The sequence below is a fragment of the Penicillium maclennaniae genome (assembly GCF_028827695.1).
Source record: "Penicillium maclennaniae strain IBT 15551 chromosome Unknown utg000005l:1.0-2652337.0:1.0-2654196.0, whole genome shotgun sequence".
Taxonomy (NCBI): domain Eukaryota; kingdom Fungi; phylum Ascomycota; class Eurotiomycetes; order Eurotiales; family Aspergillaceae; genus Penicillium; species Penicillium maclennaniae.
Window position 1 is genome coordinate 297,647 of NW_026623217.1, and position 18,702 is coordinate 316,348.

The window sequence follows — 18,702 nt, forward strand, 5'->3', positions numbered from 1 at the left end:
TAAATCTCACCCCCTCCTCATCTCCTCTTTATCTCCATTTCTCACACAAGAGCACAAACCACGACCCCGTCCTTCAATCTGCAGAAAGAGGAATAATGACAGATCTCAATCCCACCCTCGACCCTCCGAAAGCCCTGATAGTCGGCATATCCGGGCCCTCGTCCAGCGGCAAAACCACCCTCGCCCGCCTCCTCCAACGCGTCTTCTGCGGGGTACCTCTCGACTCGGGTAAAGCCCTGAACACATTCATAATCCATGAAGATGACTTCTACTACCCAGACGACCAGTACGTATTCCCCGTTCTCTGCCCTTGTACCATTGTAAGAAGAAGAATAATAATCCACTCACACACCCAGAATTCCATACACAACAACCCCCGCCGGAACTCGCATCCAAGACTGGGACACCGTCTCAGCAATAGACACAACATTCCTCTCACAAGCTCTTTCCTACGTTCGGAAAACCGGCCACCTTCCACCTCGACTCCAAAGCAAAGAAGACCAGAATGAGCAAGGCGAGTCAGGCGTTTCAGAGGCTCTAGTTTCTGAACTACGGGATCTAGTCGGGAAGAGACTCTCTTCTGGGTCGCATGTGGACACGATTGCATTCATGGAGGGTTTTTTACTCTACGCGCCTCCTAATGATGAAGGACATGTTCTGAGGAAGGTTCATGGGGCTATTGATTTGCCGTTGTTTCTGCCTGCCAGTTATGCGAATGTGAAGAGGAGGAGGGAGGGCAGAAGCGGGTATGTGACTATTGGAGCGGCGCCGGAGCCGGAGGAGGGACAGGGCACCGGGGAAAGGGGGGCGAGGTTGATCTGGAGGGGGAGGATGATCGGCCGCCGCAGAATTTCTGGGTGGATCCACCTGGATATGTGGATGATATCGTTTGGCCTAGATATGTGGAGGATCATGCTTGGTTGATTGTGGCGAAGGATGGTGAGGGAAGCTTGGTGGAGAAGGTTGGGGATGGGCTGGATGTTAGGAGGGATGTTGGGGTGAGGGTTGTGCCGGGGGTTGAAGCTGGGATGGAGGATGTTTTGAGATGGGCTGTTGGGGAGGTTTTAGGGGCTTATTGTTCATAGATTGGAAGGTTGAGTTAGGATGGTTGGCTGAGCGTTGTCATAGACTCTTGTCGTGCTGATCATATTTGCTAGGAATACAATGAAGAAAAGAAAGGAGCTCCTAGACTTTGGCCTTTGAAAGAGGTCCTTTCCAACCCAGAAGGTAGTCGATGCGATCTCGCAGAGGCATGAGAGTAGGGACGTTGGCCTCCAGCAACGCCAGGAATTCTGGCACTGGCTCCTGCAGTGGTGCCGCATGAGAATTGTCGGGCTCAAATTCAGCGTCAATACTTGTCTGTGTAGCCTGGGTGACAATCTTCATCTCATGAAGACGCGCGGCAAGACGAGTAAGTAGGAACAAGATGACCAGACCATAGCAGATCGATCGGAACATCTTCCAGAAAGTGCCCGTGCGCCGTGGATCTTGGAGCTCATCATCAATGGGACCAGTGCGTACCATATCAGGCGTCCTCGGAGACTCGGCGGCCTCAAATTCGGCTTGCAGCGCCGCCTCGATATCCGCCTTATCGCGAATTGCTCTGATGAGTGGCATCCAAATTTTATTTCTTCCATGCGGGACTTTGACTGCCCACGCCAGGACGAACATACCCAGATGAGAGGGGTTGCAAATGACCTGAAGTTCAGAAACTCCGATGACGTCGGGTGTCTTGGAGTCCAACTTGATTGTTTCAAATCGCCGTCCATCATCGGGCAGAACAGTGACCCATTTACCCTCGGGTCCGCCGCAGATCCAAATGTAGAATCCGCATTTCTTGGCCCAGAAGTCGCGCTGGAGTAGGTCAATCGAGCATATGGCGCGGTATTCGACAACATCGAGGACCGTGTCATTTCCTTCGCAATTCACGACTTCGGCACGGATAGCTTGTGTGACTTTGAAGTCCTTAAGAAAGCCGTAAAATCGAGACTCGCAGGGTCGAAGGGAGATGACGAGTTTTGAAGGGATCGAAAATTGGGCCATCAAACAGCTCTCCACAAGATTGTATCGCTTGAAATAAGTAGTCCGGAACTCCATTCCCTGGCCTGGAGGTGTGCGGAAGTAGACATAGCCGTGTTCATTCCGTGCCAACCTTGGCAATCCTGGGACGATGAGTTCCCACCAGCCTCTTGGTCTTCCACTTTGAAGAGGCAATAGGAACGTAATTGACACTTCGTAGGCTGCGGGACAGAGGCCAGCCGTGCTTCGGATACGGAAGACTCCATTAGTCAGGACCAATTCTGGTCCGGTAATAGGTGTTTGACAGGATGCTGAAGATTCGGGGTGTGTGGGGATGTCGAACAGGTAATTCTCATCCCCATAGAAATCAGGTTCAATTAGTGGAGGTATGTCCCCAGATACATCGGTCGTGAACAGTGGTGGAAGATCTCCGGGAGAGTCGGAGATGTGAAGTGGATGAGGTTCTCCGGGGGAATTGGCAGTGTCCGAAGGTGCGTCTATACGCAAGCCCACTGTTTTCGACGAAAGAGAACTCGCTTGACTAGTTGAAGGCATGGACATGTCACAAGGACTTCTGTGCCTCGCATCCGCAGAAAGATTTCCACACTCGCGCATAAGCTGACTTTCCTTGTCATCCACGCTCTTCACCCCGGTAGTACTCATTAGTGTCTCAGGAGACGGCGCATTCGACCGTTCCATCCCAGGCAACGTTCTCTTAGGTCCGGAATCATTCTCTTTGTTCGCAGGCGACGGAAAACTGGCCTCCAGCTGCCGATACCCCTCAGCCAGAGTAGACCTATAGTCCAGCGGCGGGACCTTGATATTCAGATTGCTCTCCCAGACAGTCTGACCGGGAGAACCCACAGGTCTTGGAATGAGGCTCTGTTTTTTTGAGTGTTTAAATGTCGATGCATCAGACCGGTTGCCTGCTAGAGCCTTGTGTTTCAAGCTCGAACCACCGTATGATCGTTCCGAATCAGTGACTGAGTCAGGAAGTGAAGCTGCCCTTGCATTTCTCTTTCGCGGGTTCGGACTGGGCATGGGCGTTTCGTCGTCTTCGAATAAGAGGCTGATTGCAGCGCTAGAGTAAAAAGGGTCGGATTGGACCGAGACTCCACCCTGGCCTGTTTGAACAACAGTGCAGTCCTCTTCTGAGTAGCTGAATGGTGTGCATTCGTAAGGTGAATCTTCATCATCCTCGGTGTCGCCTTCTCTGGTCAGTGTTGAGGATTCTCCCACTTCGTGAATCTCAACGGGTGAGTCTCGTGTGCGTAGACCTCCCAATATGGACTCGACTTTTTCGGAACTAGGTTTTCTCAGGCTGATACCGTATTCCACAATGTGCAGATTGTGAAATGAGCGGATATTCAGAACAGCTAAGTTGATGTTGGGGGTACACCAGACCTGGGAGCAACCGGTCCTATTAGTTGGATATCAGCGCTGGGTAGCATCACGTACCTCGACGGAGACGACGACCTCGACAGGGTCATTCGGCTCGCCTGTCCAGTCACACCATATGTCCAGGTTACTACAGGGCTTCTCGGATGGATCCATGATGTAGATAGATATATGAGAGAGTGGATGTGGGTGTGGGAAGAGAAGCAAACAAGTGAAAACAAGGAAGGAGCATGGCAGGAGCATAAGCCATCGATTGCAAACATTAAAACACACAGAGTGACTGTAAAAGGCCCTATATACACGAAGGATTGAGAACGATCACACTTTTTGAGAAAAAAGACAAGAACCTCCCTCCCTCCTTTCCTTCTACCAGCGCCTGTAACAGTAAAGAATCCAATCCCAAGCCACCCAATGTAAAACCAAAAGTGATATCTAAAACCCACCCCAGTCTATCCAGACAGACAATAAAGAAAATAAAGAATAAACCAGTGTAAAGTGTAACAGCCAGAGAGGACCTTCGAGGTCACAGCAACCCGGCGAGAACGAGCGTATGAAAGGTAAAAGAGATCCATCAAGGCGAAGTTCCGTGCGTCGACCCGGGGGGGATCAAAGGCCGCTGGGCCGGCAGAGCCATATCGATCGCCATCGGGAGCCATTTGAGAAGGGAGGATGGGGGTGGCCGAGGAAGAGGGCTGGTCCGGCTGGTCATAATAGCCTCGCGCGGTCCCATTGCCGCTCCGGAGGGGAGGAAGCGTGGTAGAACTCGTCTGGTATCCGGACCGAGGATACCCCTGAGCCATCATCGCGCTTGTCGAATCCGGGGTCTATCAGGAGCCAAAAGAAAAGAAATCTTTAGCAGGGGACTTCTCACTCCAACACTCACTGGTTGGCGGAGGGGTGCCGTACAGGTGTGCCAGGCTGATTCATCGCCATGAGCTGTCCCACCGTCGCTTGCTGGCTGGGGCGAATTTGACCCGATGGGTCAGACATTTGAGACATGGGTGCTGAAGGCGGTAGACCGTAGGACATCTGCCAAGGACGCAAGTTAGTCAAAGAGCTTTGATCTGGCGCATATGAAATCTCTCGGGATGGATGGAACGAACCCCGTAATCTGGCACCACTTGTCCAGTCGAGTACTGCATCGGGGTTTGGTATGCGCCTGCCTGAGAGTACATGGTTGCCGGTTGACCGTAGGAGTCCATCGGACGAGCCATCCTTCCCTCTGCGTCGTAGATACTCTGGCGGCCGTAGTCAATCGAGGTACGGTGCCGCTTGACTGGAGGAGCTCCATAATACGTATAGTCTCTAGCCTGGGCCGGATAACCCGTAAAGCCCGTTGCAGGGGGGATCTGAACTGATTGACGGTCTGGTGACCTTGGAGGCATCGCTTGTGGAAACTCATCTGGTCGAGGAGCCGAGCGTTTCCTAGGGTACAGTCAGTACGATCCTAGTCCAGCACGTTACCGTCACCTACATCATGGTCCGAGGCTCCTTGCGAATACGTAACTTGACTCCTTGATCCGCGAACGACCGGGAGAGGAAAGTAGACTCCATCATGCCCGGGAAGTTCTTGGGAGGTGACACTGGATGATTGTCAGTTGCATGTTCAAGTTCATTTTCAGTCTTCAGGAGTCTCTAACCTCTAAAACGCTCCGACACAATGGTCTTCAAGTAGGTGACCACTTCCCTGAATCCGAGTCAGCGTCTGCTCACCGAAGCTGCGACCGCACAGGGGCACACTCACTTTCGCATCTCGAACAAGGTGAACTTCAGCCGGAACTCGCCTTCGATTTTAACGGATAGATCCCCGAAGACAAAAAACCCGCCATCTGCTTGCTGTTAGTATGCGTGCAAAGCTAGCTCTGCAGCTTGAGCCCACTTACCGCTGTTGTCCACGTCCTTCAGCCGGTGAAGAGACGACACCAGGGTCCCTGCCAAGGCCGTCGACGGAGCTACAGGCACTGGACGATCTTCTGAGGCATCGTACAAGCTGCAGCACATAAAATAGTAGGGGCTTTGTAGGTAGTGTCTGGGGGCCGGGTTAGTAACCAAAAGGCCACGAACAGCCCTCGTGACCTCTCCGGGTGCTGAAACACTTACTGTGCAAGATAGGAACCCTCCTCGCGCACCCTTAGCTGGACGATCGGGGGCGGATCGATGGGTTTGCGCTCTGTAGGCGGTGATCGTTAGTAGCTGTACTCTACCCATCTGACGGACGATTCACGCCGGCTTCACCTCCACCCAATCCCCCCCGCCACCGGGCTTCAGATCGGCGGAACGAAGCGCGGACAAGTTGGAGGGAACGAGAGAGAAGCGATAGGAAGAATGCCGAAGCACGTACCTTTCTCTTTGCCCCCGGCCACGCGCGCCCGGTCGGGCTGCTGGCGAATGGTCAGGTCAAAGTCAGAACTGGTGTTGGTTAACATAGTCAGTGGGAGTCCCTGGACCACCGAGTAAGAGTTGCGACTTCGGAAAAGCAGCTGATTCAGACGAACCTCTGGGCTTCGCGCGAGAGAGAGGCGTCGGAGAACGTGGCTACGCTCATCAAGACGGATGAGTGGAACCCAACGGTATAGCAAGCAGGAACCACCAGAGAGAGACTGGTGGTTTGATCCAGTAATCCACGAAAATTAAGACACGGAAACCAGGAATCCCGTAATCCCAGAAACCAGCAGATAAGTGTAGAAAGAAAGAATGGGTCAAAGCCGATACCAAAGAAAAGAAAGAGCTGTAGTGGGGAAGAGAAGAGTGGAAGGTGCGGGATTCACGGTAGGCGCGCAACCATGGAAGCGAATTTGGTAATTTGGTGCACGAAAACGGATGGTGACGTTTTCCACCAGGGTCACCGTAGTAGATGGGTGTAGTAATTTGGGGAGTCTCGAATCCCGAGTCCACTTGGAGTTGTTCAGAGATGCACTGCTTCAGTGCTTGGAGCCAGTGAGCCCGTGAGTTCACCGAGCTGGGATTGGGCCTTGAATTTTTCCCCGCGAACAAATCAGCGTCCCGCTTTGCAAAACCGTCCTGAGTCGGTGATCGCGGTGATCGCACAGATGGCGAAAATGAAGAAGCTAGCCAATTGCGGTACACGATGGACTCCAGCCAAAATTTTCAGGCGCTATATAGCTGAAAGGTGGAGCAGGGGAAGGGGGGAGAAAGGACCCGGGCTTGAGACCGTTAGGACCCGAGCCGTACGTGGTTAGGGGGGGAAGTGGATGGGGGTTTAGCTGTGCTCGACCACGGTTTGCTAACTTGGACTGACAGGCGCGATGATGCGCACATTCGGCGCTTCTTTTTCGGCTCTTTGATCCTTGGGATCTTTTGGGCCTTTTGGGTCTTTTGAGTTGGCACTAGAGCCCTTTCCAGCTGGCTTGAGGTTTCCCGGATATGCGAGATCACAGCCGCATCTGGGACCTTGAATGTCTTAGGGGGGCCACGCCCCTTGTCCCCCCACTAAGATCTATCTAGTTTAGGTGATTAGCGTTAGCCTCAACACAAAAGTTTTATTTATGTTTTTTTCCTTTTTCTCTTTTGGGTCAGGGTTTGTGAACTGGAACCTTAGGGACGCTCTGACTCCCTCTTATGTCATCCAGGGGGGGGAGGGAGTCTCTGAGCGTGCCTAACGATACAGTAGACCATCCCTTTGCATAGGGTCTTTCAACTGGGAATTCATCGTATTTCATACCTTCGGCCTTTCTGTGCGCTTTGCACCCTGCTTGACAATCCTCGCCGCACTCTGTGTGACAGTGCCCTTGGTCGCGCCGGTTCCGGCAGCCGAGATCGAACCCGTGTACTTTTCCCGCAAGTCGGAGACCAGCACCACCATGCGATAACAGCAGCCCTGCCCGAGAGATCTGATCGATATCAGATCAGATCAGATCAGGGATGAAGATCAGGATCAGAGATAACACGCGAATACAGGGGCGAGGGGACCGAATGGTGTTAGTCCAGCCCAGTCAAGACATTCTGGGTCATGATCATGGTGGGTTCGGGTTGAGGTTGAGCAAGGGGAAACGAACGTAAGAGGGCACGAACCCTGGCACGTCGAGCCAGTGCGATGCGTCACATCGGTGTGTCGTGCAGATACAATGATCCTCTCAGAGAGCGTGGGGGGCCAAGGCCACTGGAGACCTCAAATGGAGGTCGCGACAGCCTTAGGGCACTCGAAGTCCTTGGGAAATGGGGCTTGGGCCGGAAACTGTGCGACCGGCTCAGAAGCCAGTCCTGTTGTGGGTGCAGTTTGCAGATCGGTGCGTTCTTCACTTGCAGCTCTACTTTGGCGCCACACTGGCGCTTCAGCCGCAGACTGTTGCATGGTTCATTTGTTTGCTTCCTGGCCTTTTTCCCAATGCCCGAAGGCTGAAATCACGGCACAGGGCTGCATTTTCCCGCATCTCACTTGATCAAAATTTGAGAGGAAAGGGTCGATATTCCTCCGAAGTTGATGCATTGCAATTTGAGGGCACCTAGGGAGGGGGGGCGCCGGGGTTTTGCAGCACTGGCGTGGTGGCTGCAGCAGCTGGAATATGACAAGCGGGCCCACCCACAACGAGCCGGGTGCATTGTCGAATAGCCGATAGTGCTGCGGATGAGCATGCAAGGGCCATCGCCAGCTCTTGTCTTTGGCTTCGTCTCGGGTCTAATCCGCAACGGCCAATGGCCTGAAATGTGTTCACGGGTAAGGCCGTAAAGCTTCGGATCGATCAATGACACACAAGATAGCGGGGACCTCAAGAATCAGACGACATCAAGGCTGAAAGGGGAGGGCCCCAAAGTAGAGCGATTCTGCGATAATCATCTGCACCTTTCCGATTTGCTCCTAACGACCAGAGCGTCCGAGTTGAAGGTAACATCCCCAAGATGCTGAGCTGACCAGGAAACAAGGCAGACGGAAACGCAAGACGGGGGAACATGGAAGGATGGAAAATCTCCGGGAAGAGATTTCTAAATCCACCTTCATTTTACGACCCTGAAATTTTAGGGGGGGAGAAGGGAGGAGGGGGGGGGGGGGGGTGGGAGAGAGCAGAAACTAAGAGACTAACTGCCGGGCGTGGAGACGAACAACACATTGCTGCATGAAGTGGCACCTCTTAGCGCCCGGCCAGGCTACGTGGACTGCCCGTTAAAGGTCGGGTAGATCAATAGACTGGGCTGAATAGCTAGTGACCGCTACGAACCACGGAACTCCTAGTTTAAGCATAAAATACGAGTGCCGTGGCCGTTCAGGGCCCGCATTCCATGGTTGTTGCGCCCCTGACAGTTCTGCCCCGCTGATCCCGCCGATCGAACGACTTGGTCTCTTCTCTACTCATAAGCTATGCGAAACCATCCCATCTATTCTCAATTAGGCCTTAGATAGATATTCAATCTTTTATGATATCAAACATTGTCATTTCCCGACCACCCGGTTCCACTTTACTAGTTTTTCAGCCCTTGGAACACATCACATCCACCTCCCGGTTTTGCCCCTCACACGCTTGCGCCCCCGTCCTGCACGGACAAGGGTGGTTAGGTTTAGGTTTTGATCTATCTCTATTCCGGACTTCCTATAACATCCGAAGGTGTGTCAGTGGGAGATGACAGGTCGCAACGCCTCAAATTTTGGCTAGACGCGTCGCGTCTGACTTTCAAAGGACCTTTGCATGAACACGACACAATGGGAGCAGCTCTTTATGATAGGATCGTATAGATGGATTAAAAAAAGTAAACCACGGAAACGCCAGCCTCCGCACCGCGTCCTTGGACATTATCCCCAACAAGCACCCGACGGCGCCCGATACGTCCGCGTTGTCGCTCATCTCAAGAGAGACAGTTGGGTAGTCACAAATTGCAGGAAAGAAAAAATACATGCAAGTTTTAGTATCAAACGCCCTTTCCGCATGCGTGGCGAGCAGATATTCACAACCCGTCATTCGTTACTTCAAGTGGTCATGTTTATGTCTCCATTACCACGTCGCCGTCCACCTCGTAGTCGGCATCTTCCTCGCCCTCGGCGTCGGCGTCAGGATCGATCTCGTTCGTCCCCGCTGCTGCTGCCGCCGCCACCATTTTGGCTTTCTTTTCTCGCGTGGCGGACCCAGGCTCGGCGGGGATCACCACTTGGATCTTCTCCACCAGAGCTTTGCGCGTAGAGGATTGCGGGGTCTTGGGGTGGTGCTCGGTTTGTTTCCCCCGTGATCTATGGGATACTGCTGTTCCTGGAGAGTGTGAACCAGATTTGGACCTTTTTGAAGGTGTCTGGGGGGGCCTCGAGGACTTCCTCGGATGAGGATTTTTTGGGCTCAACACCATTCGTCTCCACGGTGTCTTGTACCTCGTCATCACCGTTGATCTTTGAGAGTTTATCACTATCGGATATGCCATTTGCCATGGTGCCCAGGTCCTCAGGGCTTGGGTCGAGAACAGCCTCTTCGTCCACATCGCCCTGCTCGTCGTCATCATCGATACCATTGGTTTTGGTTGGCGAATCGCCAAGCTTGGCGCTGCGGCCGCGACGCACACTACCAGATGGTGTGAAATGAGAAAGCCCAGAGGCTCTGCGAGGTGTGTTGCGGCCACTTGTCCGAACGGTCGTGGGTGTCATGGAGGGCCGGGAGCCGTTTGCTTTGAGAGGGCGGCCAATTTTTTTCTTGCTCGGAGCAGGAACATGCACAGGGGGCCACAATTCAAACCTAGAGGGAGGGATACCAGCTGCCGGGTTGGGGATTAGAGGTTCCAATCTTTCGGTGCTTTCGGCTGCGTGAACACCATTGGTGAGAGCCATGGTCGAAGGAGGTCCAGCTGTTTCATCTGGACCATTGTCGTTCATACCATTTCGCCTTTCCTCTTCCTCTTCTTCTTCATCTTCGACAAGGCCGTCCCGAGGTGCAACAGCATGGAGAGGAGCACGGTCAAAGTGCGACTGATTGTTCCGACCCATGATGTATGGGGTCCAGAGCAGCGCATCAGGGTTAAGTGTCACATACCCCTTGTTCTCCCACTTGCTTATCACTTCTTCGAAATAATTCCTGTCAAGACGGAATGCATAGGTTTTGGTAAGAGGATCTCGCACCAGGGCGCGTAGCCCTTCCAATGCAGAGACAATGTCATCAGCTGTCATCCCCGTCCGGTCAGATAGATCTGCTATGCTGACCGGTGTCTTCAAATCACGGAGTTGATACGACAGAATCAGTCGCCAGTAGTTGCGGTATGAAACCAAGCCCATGTCGGAGAGTGGTTTTTCAGGTGAGCCGTTCTTGCCTTCGATACGGGTAAGGAGGTATGAAAAGTCGATGAGAAGGTTACCGTAACCTTTGCGTTGATGAATGGGGAGAGTGAGAATGCAGGAGACGTTGTTGGCTGAACTGGGTCGTTTTTCTTTGCTGAAGTAACCAACGAAATGACATCCCAAATCATCGTACTCGCTCATGACATAGAACAGGAATGGCTCAACATCGTAGTAAAGCGTCTTGGAGCCCAGGAAAAGTTTAGCAAGGAGACACAAGTTTTGACAATAAACAGGGTTTTTTCGCCCATCAACCTCAAAGATCGAAATTGAACCATCACGATAAATTTCGTCACCGGGGGGATGCTTCGCGGGGCATTTGAGCTTATGCCTGTAGGCGACATAATCTGAATTCATGTACTTGAGACAGAACTCGCAGATATAAAGCACACGGTTGCGGCTGTACTCCTCTGGGTAAGGAGCAGCATACCAGGTCTCGATCTCGTAGCCACCGAAGTTGATGTACTTAATCTTTGAGGGCGGACCTGACACTTTTTGCGATACGTTTGTAGTTGACTCGCCATTGAGTTCCGCGTCTCGGACCTTCTGTTGCCATTCTTCTTCGGCTTTCTGGCGAGCTTGCTCGAACTTTTCGCGATCGACTTGTGATGGGAGTGTTTTGGATGTATCCGCATCAGCCTCGGATAAAATGCCACCATAAGGTTTGGACTTCGAGTCATCGATGTCTCGGTCATGGAAAGGTTGGAAAGAAGTGTAGGGTGCTGGAGGGATGGGCGCAAAGTGGGCTTGAGGTGTTTGTGGCAGAGGGGAAGGCTTTGGCGCTTTCTTCTTCTTTTTCCTGTCGCGCTGCGATCGACTCGGGATGCTGAGAATTCTGCTCACTTTGCTCTGATCCAGGCGGAAGCCTACCACGAGTTTGCCGACATGTCTGGAGACTATCCGAATGGGCTCGTGATCCAAGGCCCGGCTTCGCCGAGGGCGCATGGGCCGTGCTGGGGTGTGACCACCGATCATCCCATCTATTACATCAACTGGAGTATCATTCGCACCAGAAGCATCTGTCTGACGTCTTCGTTTGCGAAGAACAGGTACATGTTCCTCTGCTTCGACCGAAGAAGCTTTCCGCTTTCGAAGCGACCGGGAGCTATTAACATCCTCAATAGTGGTGTCAAAAATGGAATGAAATCCCGACCCTTGTTTCCCCACGTGTGCAGGTAAGAGCTCCTTGGGAAGATGAGACGCCCCGGATTTTTGCTGCGATGCCGGACTTTCCACAGGGTCGGGTTCTAGCTTGTTTTGAACGCAGGTGGGACATTTCCACGGATCTACACGATCAGGAGTTAGCGGGTGGGCCCATCCGAAAATGAACTTTATCTCCACCATACCGTCAGTGTCATTGAAAGCTTCCTGTTCACGAGCGCATTGTCGATGAGCTATCGAGATGCCGAGTCAGCGAAAAGACGCAGGAATTGGGACAAGGTTGAAAGATCCGCTGGAATCTGCAAAAAAACGTACAGTGATCGCCACAAACCACACAAGTCAGCCATTCTTCAAAATCCTCGCTCGGATCGTGTTCTTCATCTTGGGTGCAGAATCTTTTCGGTATTAGCATGAACAATGCTCAGGCCAGCCTGCAGTCTAAGCCTGCATGACTTACATGCAATTTGCGCGGCTGCGAATATCTGCGTCCGCATCCTCGCCTCCATTGCTTTCTGCTTCCCAGTCTTCTTCAACCTCGGATTCACCTTCGCTTGATTCTGCATTGGATGCATCCCGATCGTTTTCGTCCTCGAACGCAGAGTCAGCATCCGCATCCGCATCCGCATCCGCATCCTCGTCTTCAGAAGACGCCTCGTCCTCCGGGACCTTCACAGCACCGACTGGCTCGGTCTCATCATTATCGCCGCTGAGCTGATCGCTATTGGCGTCATCGCGCATTGCTTCACTGTCCGCACTGTCACCGTTGTCCTCAGCTTCTTCTCCGCTATATGCACGGTGTACCGCATCCTGAAGTTGCTGATCCATGTGGTACAAATCCGTTTCCTCTTCACCCTCCGCATCGATGTCGCTGTCAATCTGGTCCGCAGGCGAGTTGAGCTTGCCCGGGTCGTCGTTTGCCGGCGGCACCGTCGCCGCCATGGTGAAAGCCACCGCAGCCGCCAGTTCGAACTAGCTCCTGGATTAAGTATAGCGCGCAAGTACGTGTATCGGAATATCCAGTGGTAAAGAGGTCACGAGAGACAAGCTACAGAGCCACCCCGCACGCGTTGGTGGCGAACCGGGGGAGCATCTGGAGTTCCGAACGTAGTTTGGAAGGTAAGGAGGACCAGGCCGAGGACTTAAATCATGGAGCTCAAGTTTCGCTGTGAAGATAGGTTCGTCGGGCGCAAACAAGCTGAACAAAGGCAGAGGCGTCAGTTGGCTGTCACGATTCGTAAGCGCGTGTCGCGGGGAAAAGGCGACTCACGCCAGGCGGTAGACGAAATAGTATGTAGAAAAAAGAGAGATACAAGACGCGTCGACAAACAGATCAAGCACCGAGGCCAGAGTTCTTCGGAAATCGACTGCGATCCGCTGCCCCTTGGCCCTGCGAGTGTCGTTGCAGGCGGCTGACTCAACCTACGCTAATCCCTTTCGGGCCACGCAGACCTCGTTGCCGGCGACGCTTCTTCCTCCCCTCCTTCGTGCTCTCCGCAATTCGCCCTTTATCTACGACACGAGCCAGATTCGGGTCCATTGAGACTTCAAGTCACTCTTACTGTTCTCCTTCGACTTTCGCGACCGCACAACATGGGTGTTCCCTTTGAGGCCTTGCTCCCTTACGGGATTATCTTGGGCGTGCGTCTCATTCGTCAATCCCCTCTGGAGCTATAACTGACGCCCACCACAGATGTTCGGCCTGTCCGGATATGGTATCTCCTTTGTGAAAGGCTTTGCCAATGACGGCAAGAAGGCCCGCTGGAACCGGGACCTCTGGGATCGGGTAAGTCAAGTCTTGAAGTCGGCTGCGGTCGGAACTCACAGAACACACCGGCTAACTATTTCACAGCAAAGTAAGTAACGATGAAAAAGACAGAAACAATGCCCGCAACGAACTCAACAGGACTAACCACACACAGTGATGGAGCGTGACTTGCGACTTACCGGCTCGGAGCGCGGGCAATCCAGCAACCATGTGGCTCCCAAGGGCTTCGACGTCAGCAACCCGTGGAAGGTATGGATAAGACAATGCTGTGAATCTCGCGACTATAAAATGGTGCTGACCCAGTGTGCAGGTCGAGAAGCGGATCTTCTAGGCTCAAAATCGCAATGTCTTCTTATTATGTCCTCGTCTGTTTCGCGATTACCTTACATACCTTGCGCAACTTTATTTAGAAACGCCGCTGTATCATACCATCGAAACCGTTTCTGTTCTATTTATGTTCTATCTGAGTCTATATGAGCTCGGAGGTTAGCCCACGGATGCCTTCGATCTCGTTCTTGCGAAGGTGCACGTCAAAGTACTTGGCCAGTGCCTTGATCCGGTCCTCTTTAGTATGGAGCACTTGCAGAATCTCTGTCTCTCCGTGCACCCGCCGCTTGACCTCTCGGCCGGACATGATGCACTGGCCAATTATTTTTCGCGTATTCTCATCCATGATCATTCTCATGCACACAAAGGTCTTTGTGAACCAGCTAGTCCGGGTCTGGCTGACGGCGAAGTTCTTTACCTCAAAGTCCTGCGGTAGAAACTTCACGTCGTTGAAGCAGATCATGGGTAGCCAATTGCTCTCTGCGGTGTATCTGAGCTGGTAGATCCAGATTTTCTGGGGTCTTATCAGTAAATTCGTCGATAGCCTCCCTGACTAGACGCATCTGGCTGGGCTCGATGCATGTAGCTGCCACGCCCTCTTGGAGAGGTAAAGGTGCCGTAGCTCCGTTGATGCCAAACCCTGTGTCAACCTATCGGACTATCAGCCTTTGTAGATGCAAATGAAGATTAGGGGGTACTTACCATGTATTGAATCCCGTCAATGATGACAATCAAGATCAAGTGTCCGCTTGAGAGCTGTTAGTAGAATATACCATCGGTAGATCGAAGTGAAAAGAGTCATACAAAGAAAGAAACAATCCGTTGTCAATGCCCTTTGACGCAGCATGGCTGACACGACCGCCCGTAGCATAAACCATAAGCGACAGCGAACGTAGCACAATAAAGAAAAGCCTCATATTCTCCATGCAGTATCCATCCAACCCTCTCTCAACCATCTTCTCATACAGGCTATCCGGGTGCAACGAAATGGTGTGGTGCTGTGAATAATGCAGTCCTGAGTTCCCCCAAGGAAATAGCTGCCAGATGATGGCGCTGGAGATCTGTCAAGGTACCCAATGCATCACTCTGGATTCGCTGCCGTACGTCTTGTACAAGCGAAATATCTTGTGACTTGGAGCTCTTGTATTTGATTCGCTTCAGGTACGCTTCCAATTGTGTCTCGGTATATATCGGTTTGGATCCTATTGTGTCGGGCGGTTCTCTGGTTCAACAGCCAAAGAGAACGCGTACTGGCGGGTATCGTGATGGTCGTCAAGTGGGATGAGTTCCAAACCTGTTGACCCAACTCTTTTCCACGCCCCACATGCTGTCCGCCATCCGGAGTATGGTCTTTGCACTCTTGGCGTTACGACTGACAATGTTGCAAGTATGGTACCCCATCAACGGCTATAGCGATTACTGTGCTGCTAGACAAAGCTAGAAACATAAAGGCTAACGAATATAGAAACACCTCATTTGGATACTGATATGTCTGTAGCTTGACCATTGGCAGTGTCAGGTTGATATATATATCGTCAAGTTACTCCTCGTGATCCTCCAGGCTTCAACAAGTCGAACTTTGTTCTTTTTTGCCGTCCTCGATACATGCTGCTGCTTTAATATGTTCAGTATCTTGGCCTCTCCTTCAGTGGGCTACATTTCGAGAAGTCATTTACGTTGACTGACCCACTCTGCACGACGGGGATTCTGCAGATTGGGTTCCAGTTCTTCTGCGGCTTATGCATTATGTTCACGTCGGACTAAGCTCGATCTGCAGTAGCCCACCCCTACTTCTACAGTTACTAGTCAATTGCACGCGTAAATTTTGTGTTCATAAAAGATCTAGATGGTCTTGGTATCTTGTCTATGTTGGAAAAAAAAAGGACTCTAAGAATCTAAGCTCCTCGAGGCTTGAAGGTGCTTCCGCCTCCACCTCCGCCTCCGCCGCGACGGGCTCCACGGCCACCACCACGGCCACCGCGGCCTCCACCGCGACCTCCACCGCGCTTCTTCTCAACTCCACCGTGATGGTCACGGCCAGCTCCGGGACTCAGGGCATCACGGGGCTTTCCAGAGTGCTGCCCATTGGAACGGCTGTGCGGGCGAGCACCGCCTCCGTTGAAGTCATTCCCGCTTCCGTAGTTGAAACCAGGAACACCCTTCAAGCCCATCTTGCCAATAACCTTCTTATCCATGGGCGGGGGCTCGGGACAGGCCATACCCTCAATAGCCATCGTGTTAGCCATCTGGACAAGACCAGCTTTGTCGAGACGGAGAGGCTTCAGGAGACCGGAGCCGGCGAAGAATCCAATAAAGGACGAGTAGGCACGTTGTTTAGTCTCTTCGTCAATGGAGTACATGGCCTGAGTGACGGCGTCCGCTGTCAAGGGTGCGGCCGCATTGATGGCGTCGGTCTGAGGGTGGGGCTTAATAGGAAGGTGGCGGTTGACCTTCATGAAGAAAGACTCGGCCTCGGTGAGGAGGATGATAGCACGGCCATCGTTGCCAGCACGGGCTGTACGACCAACACGGTGAACGTACTGTTCACCGTTGGACGGCAAACCAACCTGAATGACAAGGTCGACATTGGGGAAATCCATTCCGCGGCCGATAACATCGGAGGCGAACATAATTCCGGCGGAAGCCTCCTTGAATAACTCGGTGGTCTTGGTACGACGACTTTGGTTGAGTCTGGAGTGGATCTCGAAAACCTTCAAGGGAGTCAAGCCCTCGGCGAAGACATTGGCCATGAGAGCAACCATGTTTGCTGTAACACCAAAAACAATAATTTTGCGGCAGGTCTTGCTCTCCAGGTTAAGAAGAGCTGCAAGTGTGGTGAAGGTCTGTGCAACGGACGGGATGAGAACATGGTATTGGGGTACCCTCTCGTGGGTGGGGGGCTTCGTTCTTATCGATAGTCGAGATGCTGCTGTAACCAGACTTCAAGACAATATTGACGACATCTTTGACCTTGGGGGGAACAGTGGCTGAGAAACACATTCCCTGCCAGCCAGTGCTCTTGGCCGGGATAAGTTGCAGAATGCGCTTGACATCAGCAATGAAACCGGACTCCAGCATGGTATCAGCCTCATCCAAGACCAGGGTCTGAATGTTAGACAGCTTCTCGGCAGTGTATTCCTCGGACAAGTAATCCTTGAGACGTCCGGGGTAGCCACCAAAATGGAAGGAGCGCCCTTCATGAAACGGTTGTGAGCAGAGGCGCGAGCAGTTCCTCCAACAGCAATGTGACATTCCAGTGGGGTCGTAAGTTGGGAGGTGAGCTGATCGCATGACTTGGCGATCTGTTGAGCGAGCTCTCGGGTGGGGGTGATGATCAAGATGGCGACCTTGCCTCTGGGAGGGGCCTGGCCTTGGAGCAGACAGTGCAAAGCAGGGAGAAGGAAAGCGAGAGTTTTACCAGTACCAGTCTTGGCCTGGACGAGGCAGTCACTGCGCCAGTTGGGAAGTTCGGTCAGAACACGCTGTTGAACCGGGGTCATGGCCGTGAAACCCATCACATCAAGGGCTTTGAGGAGTCTGGGGTCCAGCTTCCCAGCCATACTGGAGTACGGCTGGGCGCCAGCGTCAATTCCGGGACCTTGCATAAGGTCGATGGTCAAAACTGGATTGCAAAAATGAACGATTCTTTGAATGAAAAAAAATTTCAAACAAACCTTGGAAGCCTAGGGGTCAGTATCTTTTTTTCGACGGTGAGCCGTGGCAGTATCTGTTATCACTGATAACGAAGTTGCGCTAACCACGTGGGGCGATTCACATGCGTATGTCTGGAGCGTATGTCTGGAAAAGAAAAGTCCACCAGGACATAGAACGTACGTGTATCTCTGCAAATCTCCAGAAATCCGCGAAGTCTACTACTTGTCGACTTGTGCTTATTACTTGTAGGTACTCACTCGAATGAATTGATTAGAGATTCCTATGAGATCTGTAGAACTTGGAAGACGTTGGTCTGCTCCGGGGCACGCGATAAAGTTGATGTGAACAAGGCATCGCGGGTCTAAAAATCAGACAAGGAGAAGATGCGAAAATCTGACAACAATTCTTGCATGACTCATGTCTCGCCATCTTCAGCGTCGGCTTTCGAGGACACATCCCTTCTGAGCGTCATTGAAATATGCGCGTCTGCCAGAATAATAATTGCATTCCACAATCCAAGCGAGTCTATCCTGCACTGAATATAAGAAGGTGGACTTTGAGGATGAGCATAGATGCAATCGACTTCCACCCTTCATTGCGCTTCATGGACCCTTCAGAAGGCGCAGAAGAACAGTCGAATGATTCATCTCAAGTCCCTTTCGAAGGAGGCGCACAATCCTTTGGAAAAATGGAATGATTGAAAGTCAGGGGATTCATATTCAACTTCCATAAAGTTCTCCGGTTTAAACACTACAGGAAGCGGCCCAATAACGGAATGCTCTGAGGGACAACTGAAAAACCGGCAGCCCACTGAATGTGCGGAGACGAGAATGATTTCTAAACTAATCGTGGATTTCACAAGACCCCTGGGGCGTAGGACGCGAATCTCACCAAGCGACACTATTATCGAGAATATGCGTGAGCGTGAAGAATCAGTGTTGCGGGTCGCGTCCCGTGCCCGAGATCGACTGATCAGCCAGATAGCGATCGCGATCTCTCATTAAGAGCGACTATTCGAAGTGAGATAGAAACTGAGAGACGTCATTGCTGGGCAATCGTATGATCTTATCGTGGTTGCGGTCCTTATCTAGATAGATCGTGGAAAATATTGTCTCAC

General features: G+C 52.2%; 8 protein-coding genes across 8 annotated transcripts; 2 read left to right on the top strand and 6 right to left on the bottom strand.

The window, feature by feature from the left end:
* Positions 1 to 95: 95 nt before the first annotated feature.
* On the top strand, positions 96 to 1,085 carry N7477_005344 (ribosylnicotinamide kinase; the record flags this gene model as incomplete). Its single annotated transcript, XM_056967007.1, is given in 3 exon segments — positions 96 to 286; positions 357 to 746; positions 764 to 1,085. 3 exon segments carry the CDS (start codon positions 96 to 98, stop codon positions 1,083 to 1,085), a joined length of 903 nt encoding a protein of 300 aa, XP_056821761.1.
* A 100-nt stretch (positions 1,086 to 1,185) lies between these two features.
* Positions 1,186 to 3,573, bottom strand: N7477_005345 (uncharacterized protein; the record flags this gene model as incomplete). The annotated part of the gene is made up of 2 exons (XM_056967008.1): positions 1,186 to 3,423; positions 3,478 to 3,573. 2 exons carry the CDS (start codon positions 3,571 to 3,573, stop codon positions 1,186 to 1,188), a joined length of 2,334 nt encoding a protein of 777 aa, XP_056821762.1.
* Positions 3,574 to 3,932: 359 nt separating this feature from the next.
* On the bottom strand, positions 3,933 to 5,989 carry vosA (the record flags this gene model as incomplete). The annotated part of the gene is made up of 10 exons (XM_056967009.1): positions 5,913 to 5,989; positions 5,759 to 5,826; positions 5,518 to 5,587; positions 5,301 to 5,446; positions 5,162 to 5,246; positions 5,058 to 5,104; positions 4,892 to 5,000; positions 4,521 to 4,842; positions 4,324 to 4,446; positions 3,933 to 4,241 (listed from the first exon to the last, which is right to left on the bottom strand). Coding segments are annotated over exons 1-10 (1,329 nt in total), but the record flags the coding sequence as incomplete, so codon positions are not given.
* Positions 5,990 to 9,348: 3,359 nt separating this feature from the next.
* Positions 9,349 to 13,376, bottom strand: N7477_005347 (uncharacterized protein; the record flags this gene model as incomplete). Its single annotated transcript, XM_056967010.1, has 6 exons — positions 9,349 to 9,533; positions 9,604 to 11,964; positions 12,025 to 12,072; positions 12,155 to 12,234; positions 12,297 to 12,808; positions 13,263 to 13,376. The coding sequence occupies 6 exons, from the start codon at positions 13,374 to 13,376 to the stop codon at positions 9,349 to 9,351; spliced, it is 3,300 nt and encodes a 1,099-aa protein (XP_056821764.1).
* Positions 13,377 to 13,429: 53 nt separating this feature from the next.
* Positions 13,430 to 13,935, top strand: N7477_005348 (NADH dehydrogenase [ubiquinone] 1 alpha subcomplex subunit 1; the record flags this gene model as incomplete). Its single annotated transcript, XM_056967011.1, has 5 exons — positions 13,430 to 13,477; positions 13,530 to 13,622; positions 13,689 to 13,692; positions 13,759 to 13,853; positions 13,915 to 13,935. The coding sequence occupies 5 exons, from the start codon at positions 13,430 to 13,432 to the stop codon at positions 13,933 to 13,935; spliced, it is 261 nt and encodes an 86-aa protein (XP_056821765.1).
* Positions 13,936 to 14,073: 138 nt separating this feature from the next.
* Positions 14,074 to 14,394, bottom strand: N7477_005349 (Arylamine N-acetyltransferase; the record flags this gene model as incomplete). Its single annotated transcript, XM_056967012.1, has 1 exon — positions 14,074 to 14,394. One exon carries the CDS (start codon positions 14,392 to 14,394, stop codon positions 14,074 to 14,076), a length of 321 nt encoding a protein of 106 aa, XP_056821766.1.
* A 506-nt stretch (positions 14,395 to 14,900) lies between these two features.
* On the bottom strand, positions 14,901 to 15,269 carry N7477_005350 (uncharacterized protein; the record flags this gene model as incomplete). Its single annotated transcript, XM_056967013.1, has 2 exons — positions 14,901 to 15,153; positions 15,226 to 15,269. The coding sequence occupies 2 exons, from the start codon at positions 15,267 to 15,269 to the stop codon at positions 14,901 to 14,903; spliced, it is 297 nt and encodes a 98-aa protein (XP_056821767.1).
* Positions 15,270 to 15,826: 557 nt separating this feature from the next.
* On the bottom strand, positions 15,827 to 17,536 carry N7477_005351 (DEAD/DEAH box helicase; the record flags this gene model as incomplete). The annotated part of the gene is made up of 3 exons (XM_056967014.1): positions 15,827 to 16,755; positions 16,814 to 17,036; positions 17,093 to 17,536. The coding sequence occupies 3 exons, from the start codon at positions 17,534 to 17,536 to the stop codon at positions 15,827 to 15,829; spliced, it is 1,596 nt and encodes a 531-aa protein (XP_056821768.1).
* Between the last annotated feature and the right edge of the window lie 1,166 nt (positions 17,537 to 18,702).